Source organism: Hetaerina americana, unplaced genomic scaffold, assembly GCF_022747635.1.
Source record: "Hetaerina americana unplaced genomic scaffold, ioHetAmer1.1.p SCAF_4, whole genome shotgun sequence".
Taxonomy (NCBI): domain Eukaryota; kingdom Metazoa; phylum Arthropoda; class Insecta; order Odonata; family Calopterygidae; genus Hetaerina; species Hetaerina americana.
In genome coordinates, this window is record NW_027286985.1 from 34,507,156 (window position 1) to 34,526,438 (window position 19,283).

The 19,283-nt window shown below is 37.1% G+C and overlaps 2 protein-coding genes across 7 annotated transcripts in view; one reads left to right on the plus strand and one right to left on the minus strand.

Moving 5' to 3' along the window:
- Positions 1-11,831, minus strand: part of trc (Serine/threonine-protein kinase tricornered) — a 37,863-nt gene extending 26,032 nt beyond the window's left edge. Inside the window, exons 1-4 of one of the 6 annotated variants that reach the window (XM_071589702.1) lie at positions 11,766-11,817; positions 11,635-11,682; positions 9,827-9,969; positions 9,350-9,450 (exon numbers count right to left, since the gene is read on the minus strand). In XM_071589702.1, coding sequence (XP_071445803.1) covers positions 9,350-9,450; positions 9,827-9,867 — 142 coding nt within the window. In that variant the 5' untranslated portion in view covers positions 9,868-9,969; positions 11,635-11,682; positions 11,766-11,817. Of the gene's footprint in view, positions 1-9,349; positions 9,451-9,826; positions 9,994-11,634 lie in introns of those variants that run through there. The other 5 variants (XM_071589705.1, XM_071589707.1, XM_071589701.1 and 2 more) reach the window with 5 other exon arrangements.
- A 189-nt stretch (positions 11,832-12,020) lies between these two features.
- Positions 12,021-19,277, plus strand: Taf11 (TATA-box binding protein associated factor 11). The gene is made up of 4 exons (XM_071590787.1): positions 12,021-12,511; positions 12,661-12,748; positions 18,605-18,701; positions 18,802-19,277. Exons 1-4 carry the CDS (start codon positions 12,099-12,101, stop codon positions 18,933-18,935), a joined length of 732 nt encoding a protein of 243 aa, XP_071446888.1. The 5' UTR covers positions 12,021-12,098; the 3' UTR covers positions 18,936-19,277.
- Positions 19,278-19,283: the final 6 nt, after the last annotated feature.

Sequence of the window (19,283 nt, forward strand, 5' to 3'; positions counted from 1 at the left end):
GAAGCTCGGACAATGGCACCAGATGAAGTCCCGCGGAGACCGGTATCACAACTCGCACGGCATCGCTACACTTGGCACCGCTAGCGAGAAGTCATTGACAGATCATCTGCCGGGCTAAATAGGCACTCGCTACTCTCTGGTTAATAACCGTATAGGACAAGAACGGTGCGAGGGCCACATAATTTGACGAGATTGGCGGCGGGAGGGCATAAAAAATTCAATTGGTCATCAAGGTCGGAAATGAGAACGCGCAAACTACCGCTAAAACCACCCGAATTTCCTCTCGGCTGTTCTTTCCGACGGAAGATGAATCAAACCTAACGTTAGGAGTAAGACAATGCATTGGTTTACCGGCAGTCAAGGACTTAAAAACATTAAACAATTGAATCGAGACAGTAGCAACCACTGTAGTAAATCTAAAGTTTCCGCAAACAACGAAGTACTCCCTCGAAAGTGATTCAATATGAAATATCCTCCGATATCCTTTTAAGAAATATATTTCTGAAATTCCAACCACAGAGTACAATCAAACGTCAAATTATCACATTACTGAGCACACTTCTAATTCTAGGTATCGCCAAGCTGACGCCGAAGAGCCCGTGGACGGCTAAAATCGCCGCAACAGGATGAGATAAAATCAAAACGATTCTAAGGAGCGAACGCGACGTCGAGAGGTTGCGATTTTTATCCTTTCCGCCAAGTTTTCGGTGTCGTAATGTGTGTATTACAAATACGAAAATACAGACAGCGGGAGCGTCCTAAATAAATATGTGAAGACGTGTATTAAATGGGCCTACATCAACAGTTATAACGTTAAAAAGCGTCTATGAACGGTTTAATGGCTGTCTACTGGTTGCAATTAGGGTCTAAACAGTTACGGAAAACTATCTTTATTTTCGTAGACCACTAAAGAACTTCCAATATAAAATCCGTCTCCCATAAATTATTTTCTTCTTCATTCTACGTCACTCTCTGCTTATACAACACCACATCCTGCCATATGCTTCAACATTCCGCTATCTATAAGCATTAATTAAAAAATACTAATGTAGAAACGAAGGTATACCATCGATTTTTAGGCACTCACGATGCCAAAAGCCTTGATGGACCACCTGCTATGCGGGTCACCCATAAAATAATTCATCCTCGCACCGCTAACTCGCTCATTAAATATCTCCAAGGCACCATGGACTACTGGCTACCTAATAAAAAATGTATACAAATTTCATATTTTTAAAAATTTAACATAAAGGTAAATAAATTTTAAATCCCAATGCATCAGTATGGCGGTCATGGTAATTTCAAGTTTTCGACGGTAAATCTTCAGCGTTATAAAGCTGTTTCTCTAATACGAGTACGGCCTCGAGTGGAGCAGTAAACCTCATCAAAATCACCTGGAAATTCCGCGTTGTAAATAAAATGGAGCACATCCCCATATGAACATACGACTACCCTTAAATAATTTTCGGGACAACAAAAAAGGCAAACAACTGAAACAATAATATTCTAGATCCCTTTCTTCAAACTTCTAACTCGTCAACGACAGTTAAATTTTCATTGAACCTGCTCCTATTAACGTTAACGCTCAGGGGCTAGTTTTTTCAAAGCTAAAAGTAATTTTAAAGCCCTTGTTACCCTATTCCCCGGTTCAGTTTTACAAAAAATACACGAGGCACGCGCCATAGATGAGAGGTATACAGAAAAATAAGTGTACTGACTCCTGGGCTGGGCGCGCCGCTCCAGGCGCGCCCAGCACCGCTCTGACGGGCTGCGATTGGAGGGGGGTATGTTGGCAAGCGACGCTGAAAAAGGCAGTCGGCTCTGAGTTGTGGTGTAGTGAGGAGCTCTGTTAACGCGAACCTCCACGCTCGACCCACGTCACGGAATGCGATGCCGAAGTTTTTGGAGCAGCGTTATTCCATCAAATTTGCGGTAAAGCTTGGGATATCGTCTACCGAAACTGTCGGTATGATTAACCAGGCTTACGGGGAGTCAGCCATGTCCAGAAACATGATCTTTCGGTGGCACAAGATGTTCGTGGAGGGCAGAGAAGAGGTCGACGACGAGTCTTCGAGAGGTTCCCGATGATGCCTTCGCGGGAGCGTTCCAGGAATGGGAACGCCGCTGGAACAAGTGTATCGACTCACAAGGGTCCTATTTTGAGGAATATTAGCTTAAGATATGTAAAAGTGTAATAATTTTTTTTTCCTGAGCTCAGTACACTTATTTTCCGGACGAACCCTGTATTTCCAAACATAGTAGGGGACCCAAAGTTGCCTTTTAAATAAAAATTAAGGTGAACCATGAAAAGTTTACGCACCCCTGCAATTAAAATTTGAATGCTCCTGCCCCTCTCCCACCCCTCCGCTTGCCTCCTCCAAAATATTTTTAAACTCTAGCTGCTCATTTGTATTCGCAATACTGGACCCTTTTACACGCCTAATGCAAACAGGTGGAAACTCATATTTGGTCAGAACGAGATTTCGTGAATGGAGAAATAACGTCTGATGGAATTTACATACAGGATATACATACACACATGTATAAATAAATATATATATATATATATAAATGTATAAATAATATATATATATATATATATATATATATATATATATATATATATATATATATATATATATATATATATATGTGTGTATTATCATGCAAGTTGCAGCGAGGATTGAGCCGTCTCCGCAGTTATATGGATGCCAGCCATAATAAAATTTTGTAACCGAAATAAATTCCTTCCCCGTATACCTGTGACGTAATCACTGAATTGTGCGAGAGAAAACGGCTCTTGCACAACGGTGTATTATTCAGATGCTGCCGAAAATAAGCTCGATATATTGACATTTCTGCGGCAACTTTCATCTGGTGAGGGCAACCTCCCTACGAATCTGTCTAAATTCTCAACAAAAAAAAACTTCGCCCCTGTGGGGTACATATTACATTCAGGTGAATATACAAGTCAAAATTTTTGCTACGAAATCGAATTCTTAAAACAAAATAGATCTAAATCTTGAAGACTTTCATTATATTCTCCGCTGTCTGCGTCTTGCTCTGCTACATATTTGAACTAATATTATATATAACCAAATAAATGGGCCAAAAACCTCAAGCAGGCAGAAGATATGACATGAAGACTGGGAAAACTCTAACGATTCATTCTTAAGTAGCACTAAAAAAACTGAGTTCCTGCAAGTTGTCAAACGCTCATCTGAATATAACGCGAGTCAAGATACTAGTGCGTGTGTTACAATGGTGGCTTTACTCACTTCAACTTGTTTCGCGGGATAAGTATAAATACGTCATTCTCAATGAGAAAATGTGTGATCTTCTGATTTGGTATCATGCACTGCATCCTTTTGGCGCCACTGCCCTGTGCAGTAAAGGTACGCTGACGCAGTAATTTGTAGAGTCGTAGTGACGTGCATGGCAAGTTCTATCCTAAAAAAGTCAGGGGACTATTTTGAACCATACTCCATTGTGAACCGTGACATGAGTGATGAGTCACATGGATGCACACGTGGAGGGTATAATGGAATGTTCCTGGCGAAACGTACACTGCATATGCTTTCTTTCCGGTGCAGGCCTTTGGCGGGATTGCAAGGCTGTCTACGCCTCAGCTATTGCACAAAATAATTTCGTATGGTATCCTTTGCTTCAAGTACGTACAGTGAATTCAACAGTTAATATATTTAATTTTGGGGTGGTTATGAAATTAAAAAATATTCATTTCCCAAGTATTAATCTGTCAACATTTATGAATTACCGCAGTAGGTTCTCTAAAAATGATGTGACTAACTCTACCTAGGCTTCCAAAGTGTACCATATCATACGGCAACCAATGATGGGAAAACCAGCAGAGAGCAGCACATACTTCTCTCCAATGGATTTACCCTTCCTCGTGCACGCCTCGTGGAAGGCTATTTCAGACGAGCGGTAAGCACGCACACGACTCTTGAGGATATTTTTAAAATCCTTCACTCACACGAGTATCGACACTTTTACGTACCGAAGTGGTCCTAAAATCTCGGTGGTTAAAGTTTAGCCTGCGTCACGAAACACGTAACCTACTTTTTTAAACTAGAGGCTCGGATGCCGGCAGTGACTTCCCCGGAGGATAGAAATCCCACCAAATATAAGGTTAAAGCCGCCGCTGCGTTGAAATGCGGCGATCTGAATTACGGGAGAATAATTATTTCCATGAGGGAGCAGTTTTCAAATTCAATTGGGCACTGCAATTAGTAACAATGAATTGGAATACATCTTTAACATTTACGGGTATTATAATGCTCTCCACTACTTAACGGAAAACTAATGCGAGAGGCTCGCAAGAGCTCCAAAGCCACAAAGAAAAGATAAAGACGCGGAAGTGGGTCGGTGTTTCTAATGAGCTGCGTACGAGAAAAGTAATTTCTACTGCCTAAGGTCTAATTGTGTGGAGTGCTTTCGGATTTATACCGTTTATACCGTTCTGCAGAGCATGAAATTTGAAATGCTAAACCGTCGTATCAGCTGCGAGTACAACATTATGGCAAACGAAGAATAAAATCATATCCCTATACATTACATAAACTCATGGGAATACAGGAAACTTATGACCGTGAACTAACATGTCCTCTGGCTTTCATCGCTGCTACCCTAATTTTGTGATATACGAATCGGGCGAGGTAGTTCTATCCGTTCAAATTACAGGAATTTTCACTTGCAGTAATATTCCCCTCCATCCATTCAAAGTAAGATATTTATATTGATCACTTACTTGCATTGCTACCAACTACAGAGTTGCGGTGGACACCTTCGAAAGCCGCGCAATCAGAAAGGTGGAGGGCGACGAGCGATAAAAGCGTACCAGAAACATTTTTTTTAATATCATTCCGGTGGCGTTGATAGCCAAAAACTCACCAAGGGTGGGTTAGAAGAAAGAATGCTCTTTTATTACATATACTCGGGATATTCAGTGACCTCACTATTTCGACTAATCGACGCAACCGATCAACGCAATAATAATACTTTCCGAAATCTGCATTTTTTTCTCTTTCGGTTACACTCATAATTGACCAGCAACACAGACACAAAATATAAATTCAAACAATCACCAACGAAAAGATTTCTCGATAGATAATGCCCCATTTGCGTCTTCGAAGATGACATTGATTGCGACGGAATCCGCAGTTCAGCCCAACTCCAAATACGTCGATCCTTAGTAATCCATAGCATCCAGCAAGGTCACTAACACACACACAATCCACTCGACGGCAATGCGGACGCGTCTGCGATGCCCCAAAAGGAAACTGCCTCGCTACCTTTCGCTGCCTCACAATTTTACTATCTTGGTCTTACCGCACTCTGCATTACGTGTTGAAACTGCCTCACCACGGGAGGTTACGAAGAATGTCCTCTAAGGGCAAATTTATTAATCGAAGCAAATGCTCGGCGACAGTTGACACTGGCTAAAGAAAAGAAGAGGTTGTAACGGCACAAGCCCTGCATAAACTTTTTGCGCTGAGAGAGCAAAAACAAGGACCGCGAGAGACGCGATATTTTTTTTTTAACAATTTGCAATATCCAGCATAAAACTGAGTTACTTGATACAAAAGCTTCGCTCACTTACGCGCGGATGAAGAATGAAAATTTGCGCTTGGCAACTACATTAAATTAATTTAATACCATAGCTAAGCAAGCTTGAAAATACTCCTTTACAGCGGGCGTTCACATTTACTTTTCATAAAGAAATTTTAAAAAAGCACCTCTCTGTTCTTCAACATGATCATGTACGTTCAAGCTGTAGTACCTGAGGAATTGTGGTAGTAAAAAAGTCTTTTGCTCCAAGTATTTCATCCAATAGCTCAATTTGGAAATTTAAAAAAACGATTCTCTTCCTGTCTTCTATACTTGAGGTTCTATAACAGCCGAGGCAGTGGAAGTCAGGAGGGTTGTGTTTTCTGGTCAAATCTTTGGTTGGAAAATATTGGTCCAGTTGTTCACAATATATTTTTAACTGAAGCATTTAACTCTCATCCAAATATTTCACCATAGGTATCAAAATTTAATCCTTAAATGTATAACATTGTGCAGAGAATGAGTTAATATTCCTAGTAACACTACAGTACACATTAAAATGCATAACAATATTGCAGTGAAATGTATTCCCCCCAATCAATGGATAGTCTACTACCACCAGTTTGCCATTTATCTAATTAAAGATAACTTACTCACAAGTAACTAGCTTCATATGAGCAAATATTTTAACAATATCCTCTGTCAAGTTGACAAATCAGGGTGTATTGATGTTAATAGTTAAGAATATTGAAAAGCCTTTAAATAAAAATATCCAATTCAACATATATATTATAGATTGAAATTTGAATTCCACCGCTACTGAATTCAGCCATTTTTTATCATAACAGGGATTTGGCAACCTAGTGGGTAGCATGTTTGGCTACAGAATGAAGAAACTGGCTTCAATTCCTGGCAACTTTTGATGCCCCCAGCTACACCCAAGGTGTGTGATTTTTCAGGTACCAGATCATCTTGCAAAATTGTAGGTGGTACAGAGAAAGGAACTGACTACTCCAACCATATGTCACACAAAGTATGACTTAGCAGAAGCAATGAGAACTTGTACCCACACAAATCAAATCAACCTTAGGTTGACTGTTAGCTGTAGTAAAAATTGCTGGCAATACGTCATTAAAACAATCCTCACTCTCAAATTATTGAAATTTAAATACTAAAACTCCCAAAATAAAATCCATGCTACCTTCATTGTGCATCTCTTCTAGTCCATTTAGATTCAGCTAAAACGGAATGGCAAAACAACAAACCACCAAATCTTTCAAATTTATATGCCTCCTTGCCACGTTCTAATTTACGCAATCTAAGATGCATAATTAAAAATCAGTTTACAATATAACTGATGGATTTCCACCGGCACAGAAATAACCCTGACATAGATTATGATAGGTGAGGGTAATACCCATGTTGTGCAGTAGTGTGTGAAATGCACACCTATAGGATAGGAGGGGACTGATCCAAGTGGATTCTAACTGGTACTGGCCAAAGGCATCTTCCAGAGTTCATCTTAAAACCCTACCAGTAGTCGAGTCTTACCAGACAGTGACTCTGGCTACAAGATCACGAGAATAATTAACTGAATAATGAGCAAGCTCTTAAGTACTGCCACTAATAAGCTACACAGATTTCTTAAAAAACTATACTCTTAATTATTGATAATTATGATCCCACACAATGCGTACACACACTTTACCCCAATCCCTTTCTGGATATAAAAGTCAAATAAGCCCCATTTAAAATGATTTCAAGATAAATTAATTTTCTCCATACTTCCATAACCTTGCATGCATCTTTCACCTCTGTCACCTCCAAACATACTTTCCTGTACCTTAGATTACCAATATTCTTTGCCCCGAGTCTCTTCTACCAAATTTGACCATGCCATTCTCAATCAACTCTTTCCTCTGAAACAGTTTACTCTTCTCCCATTTATTGGTTTGGTGATTAAACTCTCATCGGTCATATCAATATGACCCAACCGAAACAGCACACTTTTCCTTTACAAATTTATCCAATTCACATTCCTTCATTGCACACTCATTCCTTGACCTCTCTCTCCTATTTTAAAAAGAAGTTAAGAGAGTTGTTTTCATCATGACTCCTTCAATCTGATGATTGGTTGCCTGCCAGTATCCATTCCTCCCTATCACACACCAATTCTCTTATTCCCTGGTATTTCTTTTCTACGTCAAACTCCTCTTTATTTGGCTAAAGCATGTATCCCTTGGCATTCCTCATGACACCTTGCCATCTATTTCCCCTTTATACTCCTAACAAATTCGATGTCTCATTTGGTCTTTTTCTCTTTTATTCTTCTGTGTACTTATTCATTTCTTATGTCTCTGATCCTCATAATGCAACTCCACATGAATGTTTTCAAAAACTGCTTCTCGTTTGTCGAAGTATCTTCTTCGAGCACAGGAGTTGCCCTCTCATCAATAATACCTCCTCAGTTTGAACTATTCTGTACTTTAGATCCATTGGTCTCCAGCTATTGATCGTTAAATGCTTCCGAGGTATGTGAACACTTTCTATTGTTCTAATTTCTCTCCTCCAGTGTAGCAGTGGCCCCTTCAGATTATCTCATGGGTAAATTACAATTTTTGTTTTCTGCTTCTTCATTTTCACATTATGTTTCTCTACTTCAAAGAGCCCTCATATAAAAGCATATAAATCATACCACATTTACACATCACATGCTACCCTTTGGTATGACCTAATCTTAACAAAATTTACAGATTCAGGGTGATGTGATTGAACTGTTCCATATTAACAGTGGAAAATTGCAAGGGTTTTCATTTCCGTGATTATGATCAATTTCTTTCCAGGCACCAAACTATGCTCTAAAATATCTAATCCTTCCAATTTACCTACCATTCTCTCTTCCATCATGTACCTCAATGAACCACCACCAGCTTTCAACAACACTCCACACCACTATTTCTGGTTATAAGGCGAGTTTGTTTATGTAGAATGTTACTCTTCAAAGAAAATTTCCATAGGTCTAGGATTCGACAGTACATCTACCTTAAAATAAATTAGATTTACTGAGTCGGGATTACAATCTGAAATGGCAAAGGTATGTTTCGTAAATATTCAAAAGCTAGCCACGACAATTCTATCCCATCTCATTTTTCCATTCTCTAGCTTTCCCACTCCTCATTAAATTCTAAAATATTTATAGCTTTACATCAACAACTATTGGCTCTCACACTTTTCATTAACATTTATGTCTATCTAATGGATTATCGATTTCATATTGTTTCTGTGGCATCTACGACCACCTATACAAACAAACAGGCATATAAGGTTCAATGCATGGACCTAGTTTGAAGCTGGAAATGAAAGTCACCTTTTTCCCACTGCTAAGCTATCATATCAGTTTTGTGCCTTCTTTGATTTTTTTGGATCACAGCATGATAAAAGCTCTAGCATAAGAATTTTCTCTCTTGACTGAAGATTACGCTCATTAAAAAAATGACAGCCACCATGCTTTTATACGCAGCGTAAACTTGCAAACTCAACATCAAGCAATGACAAAATTATTATCTGATGAACAATCATTATTTCCAAAACTTATCACAAAGGTTACAGGATCTACTTAGGAGGTACTCAGGTCCAACTTATAGTCATACTGATCTAGATATTATAATCTGATGCTTATCATCAAATCTGATGTTTCCAAAGCTACTCGAATTAACCTCACTTAAAAAAGGACATATGCTCGTAATGGCGCATGAGCATAAAATAAATGCAATCTTCTTACCTGGGTGGGAGAGTAGGCGGCGACAAGGAGCAGCGTTTGGGGGTGGCTGGTGACGTGGAGACCCTAATGCCGCTGGCCCATCCAGGGAGCCAGCCCCCCGCCTGATAAAAAGACAAGGCAGCCAAAAGAGGTGTCAATACTAATGTACATATAAAAATGAAAAACGTCACACACACAAACACACGCACACATTGTCAAATCCTTCTACATCAAACAATGCTAAATTTCTGCTAATTCAGACTATTTGTTGCAAACCAAAGACTTTTAGTGATTATCAGTGCCCCCTCCCTGTTTCTCTTGAGCTTCACACAAAGCCATCCACAATTTCCATCCAAGCACAACAGTTCGCATCGCATAAAAAACTTGAGAAAGCTCACAAACACTGAGTGGAGATATTTATAGGGTAAGTAACTCTAAGGTGCAACATACATATATACAGTTTGACTGCTTTTTTAAAATTATGAAACATATACTAACGTTATATTGTGGGAATTTCTTCTTGGGATCTCCATGGGCATAGGCGATATTACTCCATTTAGGTATCCTGGGGTGATCTAATTAACCGCCGCCTCTATCAGCTGCACACTTTTCTTGCTAGGGGAGTTGCCCCTACCGCGGCCCTGACCACAATACACTACTTTTTATTTCAGAATCAATAACTTTCATGCAAAATTTTATTGCTAAATTCTTTGCTTCAGCTTAAGGTACTCCTAAGTTGAAGGCTTGCAAGTGCTGCATCTGAAGGAAAATTGACATGTCCTTGTTTTTTCATAATCATTGCTTACACCAATGTTGAGCAGACATCATTCCAACTGCATTATTTATACAGCAATGTCATAAATCGTGCTTCACGACAGAAAAACATCAACTACGGATAGGCTTTTAAAGTAAGTGGCTATAAACACTGCATGCAAATATAAGAGCACAATTCAAACCTGAAAAAACCTGGATTCGACAATGCCTTAAATTAAATACCATTAAGATAACATATACAATAAAATTTACATTGGCAATGAAAAACTTCTATCCTCTATCAGAAAAACGATATTAACAATGGAAGAGGTATCTGCATTATTTAGTAACACTAAGACTTAAAACACATTGGCTATGTTGTCTAAAAATCTAATTACTTAAAAAAATGGAAAACACGACTAATAAAACAGAAAGCGATAATGGCTAAAGATGTGTTCAAAGTCGACTAGAAGAAGCATCGCAAAAATAGTCTCCTGGAAAGTATTTTGCACTAATACATGAACAAAGCAAAATTTAACTTCCACCCACGACAGGTTCACTTGATTCACAACCAGACTAGAAACCAAGGACTGATGTATGATTAACAAGTACCAAGGAATAGAATCAGACAATCTCTTAATATTTTTAAAGAGTATAAACTGAATGAAATTTACTACTTGTTTTGTCAGTACGAGTTGACCATTTCCCACAAGAAATAACAAAATTCACTGCAATAAGCATCTTCATGAATGATTAATACCACTTATTGGTTTTATTAAGAGTAAGAACCCGTAAAATTGACGTTCCAATTTTTTCACCTTTGGATGCGCACATGTCAATTCGGTAGCTAAGAATGAAATTTTTGCATGAACCCCAAAATCAATTAAATAATAATATAAAACAGCCCTTGCTGTAATTCAATCAGAAATGTTGGCATCGAGCAAACATTACGATCATGAATGTTTTCTGCAGATAGTACTCTTATATTACGAAATTGGGATTAAAACAATATAAAACTAATGTTAAACGTAGCTAAACACAACCCCATGTACTTCTTATAATGTGCATGCCAACGATTTCGAAGGGGCAACTATAGGAACACAGAGAATGCCATGAGCATCAACAACCCCTAAAACTATCATTACCTATTGATCAATAAAAAATAGCACATAAATGGAGGTTTCTGTACCGAGAAATATAAAACACTCGTACTCGAAACGTCAAAGAGAACCTTATATTTTAAAGTTAACAGAATTGAAAATGAATAAATTATGCGTCAATTTCAATCCCAGGCAAGTAAAGGATGCACCTAACAGACAAAAAGTCATACCACTGTGGAAGATACTGATAATTGCCATTTAAGCTGACTACATCACAACCTTTACAACGCCAACCTTCTCACTTTTACATTGAAGCAACTGACTAAAACTTCGACAATTACTAAATCAAGTGTGCACAAGGGGGTATGACAACAGCCGTCACCAAACAAAATGCAACACATCACAAATTTTCTCTACCTGATGACCTTTCTTTATAAATGACTTTAATCTTACCTAGTCCCTTTCGTGATATTGGGTAGAATCGCGGCTTGCAGTTCAATTCTAGAATAGAATCTTACTATTAACTTTTCTTACTATATGGAGAAAGGTGCACTTTAACACACTTCAATCATACTTCCACGCACAACAAATCTCTTGAACTCAGGTGGTAATTCCGTTAGGCTCCAACCAGCTGAGAAGAAAATGTAGTCCTTCCGTGTTAGTACTTCCGGTTGAATACTAAACAGAAACTCTTTTGTAAAATTGCATATTTTCTAATATTTGATGCATTTATTCATATGCTAAAAATTGTTTTAAAATATTAAGATGCATGATTTTTATTTTTTAAGTACTAAATGGTACACTTTAACTTGTTTAATACTTGAGGTGACCATGAAACTTTGTAAACACAAATGGGCATTATGGCAGGAGCCAAATAGCAATGTCGTAACAAGAAAACGTACCCAGTCACACCGACTATGGAAAATATATTTGACCGCGAAGATTCGGAAAATGAAAATGATTTAAATATAAGTGTTTCCAATCAGGAAGAAGATATTGTCCTTCCTGCAGAGGTGGAAGTCGAGAATCAAGAGTCTCAGGGTAGTGACAACGGCAGAGAAATCCGTCGTGATAGCGAAGAAGGCTCACCTTTAAGATCTGAATCTGATGGATTAGATGATCAGATTTCTAATCCTGCCACTGGAGCTTTCGAAGAAATCCTGACACAAAATGAGAGTTACAGTGAGTGTACGGAACTATCTAAAGAGATCAAGGAGAATTCTGATTCCCGTGACATAGATATCCCGAAGCCTATTATCCCGGAAAAGGATAAGAGAAAAGAAATTAAAAGTAGGAAAGAAATAGAAGAAGAAGAAAGAGAGAAAATGCAGTAAGCCATATAATTTTCAATTATATTAGTATCAATCACCATGTTCAGGAGAAATACTTTTTGTTGTAAATTAATGAATGAATGAAGATAATATCAACTCACCATGACTTGAAGGAGATTGTAAAATGTTGTTTCTGACGTTTTTCTAGGGTTCTAGTTTCGAACTTCACCGAAGAGCAACTCGATAGATATGAAATGTACCGAAGATCAGCATTTCCTAAAGCGGCAATTAAAAGGGTACGAGTATTATTATTCTCTAAATATGTTCAATTTATGGTTCAATGAAACTTAAGATGTTTGACAATACGTGAAGAAGGGCTGTCACTTTCATGGCTTATTTCGCCCCCCGCGTGTAGTATGAACGACGTTTCAATCATTTTGTATTAAGATTTTGTGATGGAGTCGTCAAACCTTGGTTTTGCCTTGAAAGAAGTTGGACTTTATTTCAGTAGGGTAGATCCCTTACACATTCAATTAATCCTATACTCGACCATCAAATTTTAAGGAATTTGCCCATCCAAAGTATTTTCTTAATGGCACCCCGAAGTAAGGACAGGCTTGACAGAGCACCCTTTTGTAATTCTTTATGTTCTTATCGATCATGAAATTTAATGTTCATCTTCGATTTTACTGTGATACCTAATAGTGAAGCACAATCAAATCTGCAATGAAAGACACACCACACTGCCAATGACTGAATATCAAAACTTGGAATGAAATGGCCATATATTAATTTTTATCATTGCTTACCTCATTTTTCTTACAATAACAGTCTGTAATCATTTATCCATTTAAGGGCCGTCCATGTATCACAAAAATGGTTGTTTGGTGGTTCATCTCGATCGATGCTACAGTTCACAGCTCCCAAAAAATATTAAAACTGTTCTTTGCCTCCCCAATTTAAAAATTGGAATTTATTTTAATATTCAATAGGCAAAAGTGCATGGTAGGAATTCATGGGTTGTATCAAAGGTTATGTTTGAGGGTTATTGCTATCACTACATATTACGTTATATTCTCCGTAGCAGTTGTTCGTTGACGGTTCTTGCATCTGTCCAATTTGTTCTTTATGCAAAATTAAGTTCATTTTTTGTGGTATTATACTTATTGTTATTCCTATTTTTTGTATTTTAATAGAGCATCTCCTATTTTGTCGTGGTTATGATTTAATATTCCACAACAGACCTCATCAATCTTCATCATTCAATTATGTACTTCATCTACATAATACCCCACCAGAGCATGTGCCGAGGGGTGATAGGTCACCACCCATAAAAGAGAACAAAACCACATGCAAAATCAACACATCCATGGAAGCCTATACCCACAGTGGCGTATACATTCATGCAAAAGTCCTTTTAACTTACAGATATGCAAATACATATACTATCAGCGAACAAACAATTGCAGTGAAAAATGTGTCCAATAACGTGCGAGCTAGAATTTGAAAAGTACGAAGGCAAAATTCCACTACCACATGGACATGCCACATACAACGGTCTCCTCCCCCAAGGACACAGGTAGGGAATGTGACCCAAAACTGCAGGTAGCGGGAGGGTCCCCCCACAGAGAGAGATGAGGGATGAAAGGTTATACTTAAAACTGACAAAGCAATACTGTAATGAGCACTACATTATTTAATGGCATTCTAATGGGGTCATGCATCACTTAATACAATATTGTGAGTTGATGTGGTCACCATTAAGTCATTCTGAATTCCAGCGATACATCTTTCTGATCATGTCTGCCTTTTGATTCACCTTATTGTACATGTTATAGTTTAAAATCATTTACCTTATCACAGACACTCCACGACTCATGATAACCTAAACTCAAGTTTTTCATGTAAAGGAAGTTTCTTATTTTGCTTCACAATTGATTCGTACATGGCTAGTTTTGTTGGATAGCATCCAATTCAGGGTTTCAATGAATGAGAAGCTGGCATTAATATGTTACTGACTAATTTTAAAGTAGCTTGTGCATACTTTCCTGGTTGTAATTACATATGGTTGGGTGAGATTTTTTTCACGAGTTTTTCATATCCATTTTATCATAAAAATTGCTGGCTCCTAAGTCCTCGCAAATTTTTCATAGCATCATTCATTCTTCCTTTACCTCCCCAGGCTCTGTTTGGCTGTCATTGACATAGCCTTAGGCCATTTGCAGAGGAAATCACTAACGTGAAAACTAGTAGTCACCATGGTTAGCATGAAATGCAAGCATATTCCATTCCCTATAGTTTTCAAAATCTTCTGTTTTCATTGTATATGAAGTGATTGACACAAAATGACATTTGGCTGAATTTCCTGGTCCACTTTATTTCTTCTCAACTGCAAGTTTTCTCAAAACATAGGCCGTAAATTCCATTGAGATTTCTTCTAACACACTAGTGAGGATTATCTCGCATCACTTCTTGCTTCCCCTCATTTAATTGTTTAGGTTCATTAGCAGGCCAATAATACACTATACTTAGAAACTTGTTTTCCTCCTCTACCATGAACGAATCTCTCTAATAAAGAGAAGGGCAGACAAGAAGAGGGACTTATCATTTACAGTTGTTCTCCCACATTTCTCCTGATGGTTACATATGAAATTCATAAAAATCTTTTTTCACTCAACCAGCTGATTCTGAGGTGAAGTTCTCATGCATTTTTAAGGAATGTGAGGAATGCCTCTTTTAGAATCATTTTTACTTGCGGCATCGTGTATAATTCAACTCACAGAAAGTGAAACATAGGTCAAGCTAATAAGGCATTTATGATGAAGAGAGACGTACTATTCTCCAAAATACTGTGGCTTCAAGTATCGAGATGGTTAATAAAAATGTCTGGAATGTGAGAAAGGGCTCCTAGAGAAGAAAAGCAGAGTGGATAGGCCTTGAATGTTGATTGATTGTTGTGGTATAGCATGAAGGTAAAAGGGACAGTAAATTAGGCTAGGAATTAGGTAGAAGATGAAAACATTGTATATTAATCACTTACAAATTGAGTAGCTTCAGGCGTGATGTGGTGGAAGTCGAACATAATGAATAACTGATCAAAGCACTTTTTCAATTGATAATTTTTTTTTTATTATATGACTGGGTTTCGATGTGTTACATCATCATCAGGTTAATCACCTGATGATGATGTAATACATCGAAACCCAGTCGTAAAATTAAAAAAATTTATCAAGTGGAAAAGTGCTTTGATCAGTTATTCATTAATCACTTAGATAAAAACCTTGATTAAATGAAATATGTTTATCCAATGATTTTATTAGTAATGAAGTGAAAGGGATAGGAAGTCTCTTTACAAGTATTAGGGGAGGTAACCTGCGACTAATGTTTTGTGTGTCATTAAAAGTTATATTGGCAATTGGTAAGATTCCACACACTTTGTCTGTGGAATTACTAAGTCAATAATTTCATTTCAATATGTTAGATAGGATATTCAAGGTACGGGGCAAGGATGGAGAGAAACCCAGCGTCAGATTTGGTCTACTCACTAAAGATTTAAGGGTGAGAAATTTAATGCTCCATCTGATGAACAGCATACCCCAATGGTGTCACCTCTGAAAAATGCAGCTGCTTCCAGGGTTCAAGCCTGGGTCCTCTCAGTGGAAAGACAATGCTCTAGCCATTACATCAGCCAAATTGCTGATAGGGATAAGTATATTGACCCATAGAAGGGGAAAATGCATGTACCAAATTGAGATATCCAAGAGAACTTGCAAATCATAAGAGAATTAGGATCGAGTATGGAAGAATGGAGGCCTAGCATCTTCAAATTTAGCAAAAAATGAAATTGAAATGCCATTTGTTACTATGAACTTTATGATATATAAATATGTGTAGGTAAATAAAGAAGTGTCTGTTAACTAACTTAAAGCTTTTGACATCTTACTTCGCATACCCTAATTGAACATATTGACCAGTTTACATCTGGTTACATATTGCTGAGGAATATTGGGTTGGACTAGTCAACATAATGAGCAACACAGAGGAGGAATAAATGTATGTATGGTTTTACTTTCTGGAGTTTGAAAACACCCCCAAACATGGGTCCAGAGCACTTAATAACAGTCAACCCTCTAAATGTGTCCCTTCGGTCTTATGACAACAAGCAATTCTTAGGATCCTCGTATGACTTCTAATTATGACTGTAATTGGCAGTCAACGATTGCTGACCCCACTCCTCCCCACCTTACCATATAGTTTTCACAAATGTATCTTGGAATGACTCCCAATTTCTGTTGTAAGCATTAAGGCAGCTACAGGATGATCTCTTAGAACTATCTCACCCATTTCCAGCTCACTGACATTGCTCACTGACTTTTCATGAAAAATTATGACATTCTAGATAACATATTTTCATACTTATTTGAATTATGGTTTGTTTTCCACGTCATTAAGATTGACCATTTTTTTTAGCAACGAAATTTTGAAGTGATATTTATATTAAAATTAAATTAGACATCGATATTAAATTTGCCCACCAATAGCACACGCGATAGCTATGCAAAAATCAAAAAAATAATGATGTGCATTATGTGATCAAAATTGAAAAAATCCAACCGTACATACCTTGTTATGTACACAATAATAAAATAGTCTTGTACAAAAAAATAAATTAGTGTGGAAGCATGCCTTTCTAATTGCATTCTATTTTTTACAGATCTGCTACTTCCACAGTTATTTAATCTCATAAATCCATGAGAAAAAAAACATAATTTCTATTATTCATTTAATCTAATCCGTAGTACTTCTTTATTCTAATGCATAGTACTTAACATACATGGAGAGTACGTAGTATTACATATACATACGTATGCATACGTATACATATGACGTATAAATATATGATAGGATAGGTAGATTACTTTAATCCAAGAAATTCATCACCTGAATTACAATGAAATGAATTAAGTGCATTTATAATCTCTTCAGGCACATCAAGTTCACTCTCCAAAGTTAATTTTCCTCATCCTCTAGTACTGGCGTTGAAATATTGCCTTAAGCTTTTTCAAATCCATTTTTTACAAAAGTCACTCTGACACCCTGCCGATTCTGTGTAGTCTTTCACACCAGGCATCATCCACTTTTCCCAACTAGGACGCAACTTTAATATAAAAGATTTAGTAATGGATAAATCCTGGTAGCCTTGCGATTTCCCTTTCCTTTTGTGGAATTGATGACTTTTAGCTTTAACATCACTGTATACAATTTCCTTCTCCGTGGATAATTTTCTTGATAACATTCTAAATTACAAAAGTTTAACTCAATTCAGGTTTGAAACAATCACCATATAGGCGGCACTTGCATAGAACTTGGAGGGTGTCCAGAACAGCTGAAAGTCGATACTACGAGCTATATACTATGTACCATAGTGAAGTAACGCAAACAAAACAAGAAAATTCTATTTCATTCATTCTCTTATTGTTCTTGTATTTGTCTTGCTGAAAGTTTATTTATTTAATATGAAAGAAAATGAAAGGGCACACAAACCTATGTCTCCTTTCAACATAAGAAACACAGCAAAAAAGCAATAAGGTGGTATATTGTGTGGGCTTAAAAATAGTTTATTTTTTGATCCTTCTTGTAAGGAATTAATTAATTTCAATCACCTTGCTCCAATCTTCTCTGTACTCACAGTAGATAGTCTCGGGTAATTTTGATTTCATGTATTCATTGGTTGTTACCATCTATTAATGTGTGGATATAGATGTATTTTTACACACACTGTGTATAATATTTACATGTATATATAGATGCACGGCATCTATACAAATTCATGATAACTACAAAGTTCTGGGTGCACATTATCGATGGGAAAATACGGTAATATTTCTCATATATATTATCTAAAGCCATATACGTTTATTAACTAAATTCCTTGTTCTATGTGATTGCCACAAATTATTTTGAAAATTAAGTAATGTTGGAGACTGCAGAGTGAAATTCAGTTTTATGCACGTTTATATATTACCTGTTGAATTGAATCTTGCAGGAATAATATATCTGGAGGTATTACATCTTGGAGGTACTTAATAAATCACATTTAATTCATTTAACCACATATGTTGAATCATTTTTTTATTTCATTTCTCTTTCAGCTCATGCAAACTATTACTGGCTGTTCAGTCTCACAAAATGTAGTCATAGCAATGTCTGGAATTGCCAAAGTATTTGTCGGTGAAGTAGTAGAAGAAGGTAAGACATTTAGCTTCTTATTAGAACATGTGATTTTCTGTAAGGATTAATAAAACCTTTGAATCCTCTCCATTTCATTGAATTATGCTCCTATTTCCAGCCCTTGATGTAATGGAGGCGCAAGGTGATGTAGGACCTCTACAGCCAAAACACCTTCGTGAAGCAGTAAGGCGTTTGAGACTGAGAGGTGGAATACCAAACTGCCGAGTGAAGCGACCTCTCTTCAGCCTATAAATTTATGTGCTGAATGGATTAATTTAGTTTTTCACAACATGTGCCTTCACATTGTAAATATTTATTGTATCCTTTCAAGTCAATAATGTGAAGGAAATATATTTTTACTTTTATAGGGTAAAAGTTTAAAAAAAGTGTTTCATGTGAAATGCAATAGTAATGACTACAGCATTCGATTATGCAATTTTCTGATACATTAACTGTTTGGGTTCACTCAAAGCAACCACCAGAAAAGAAACTTTTCCATGTCATGTGCAACAATGAATATAAGTATTAATTGGAAACTGCTGTAATTCACTGCTTATCAAGTGTGTTATAATAAACAGGAAATATTACTATTAACCAGTA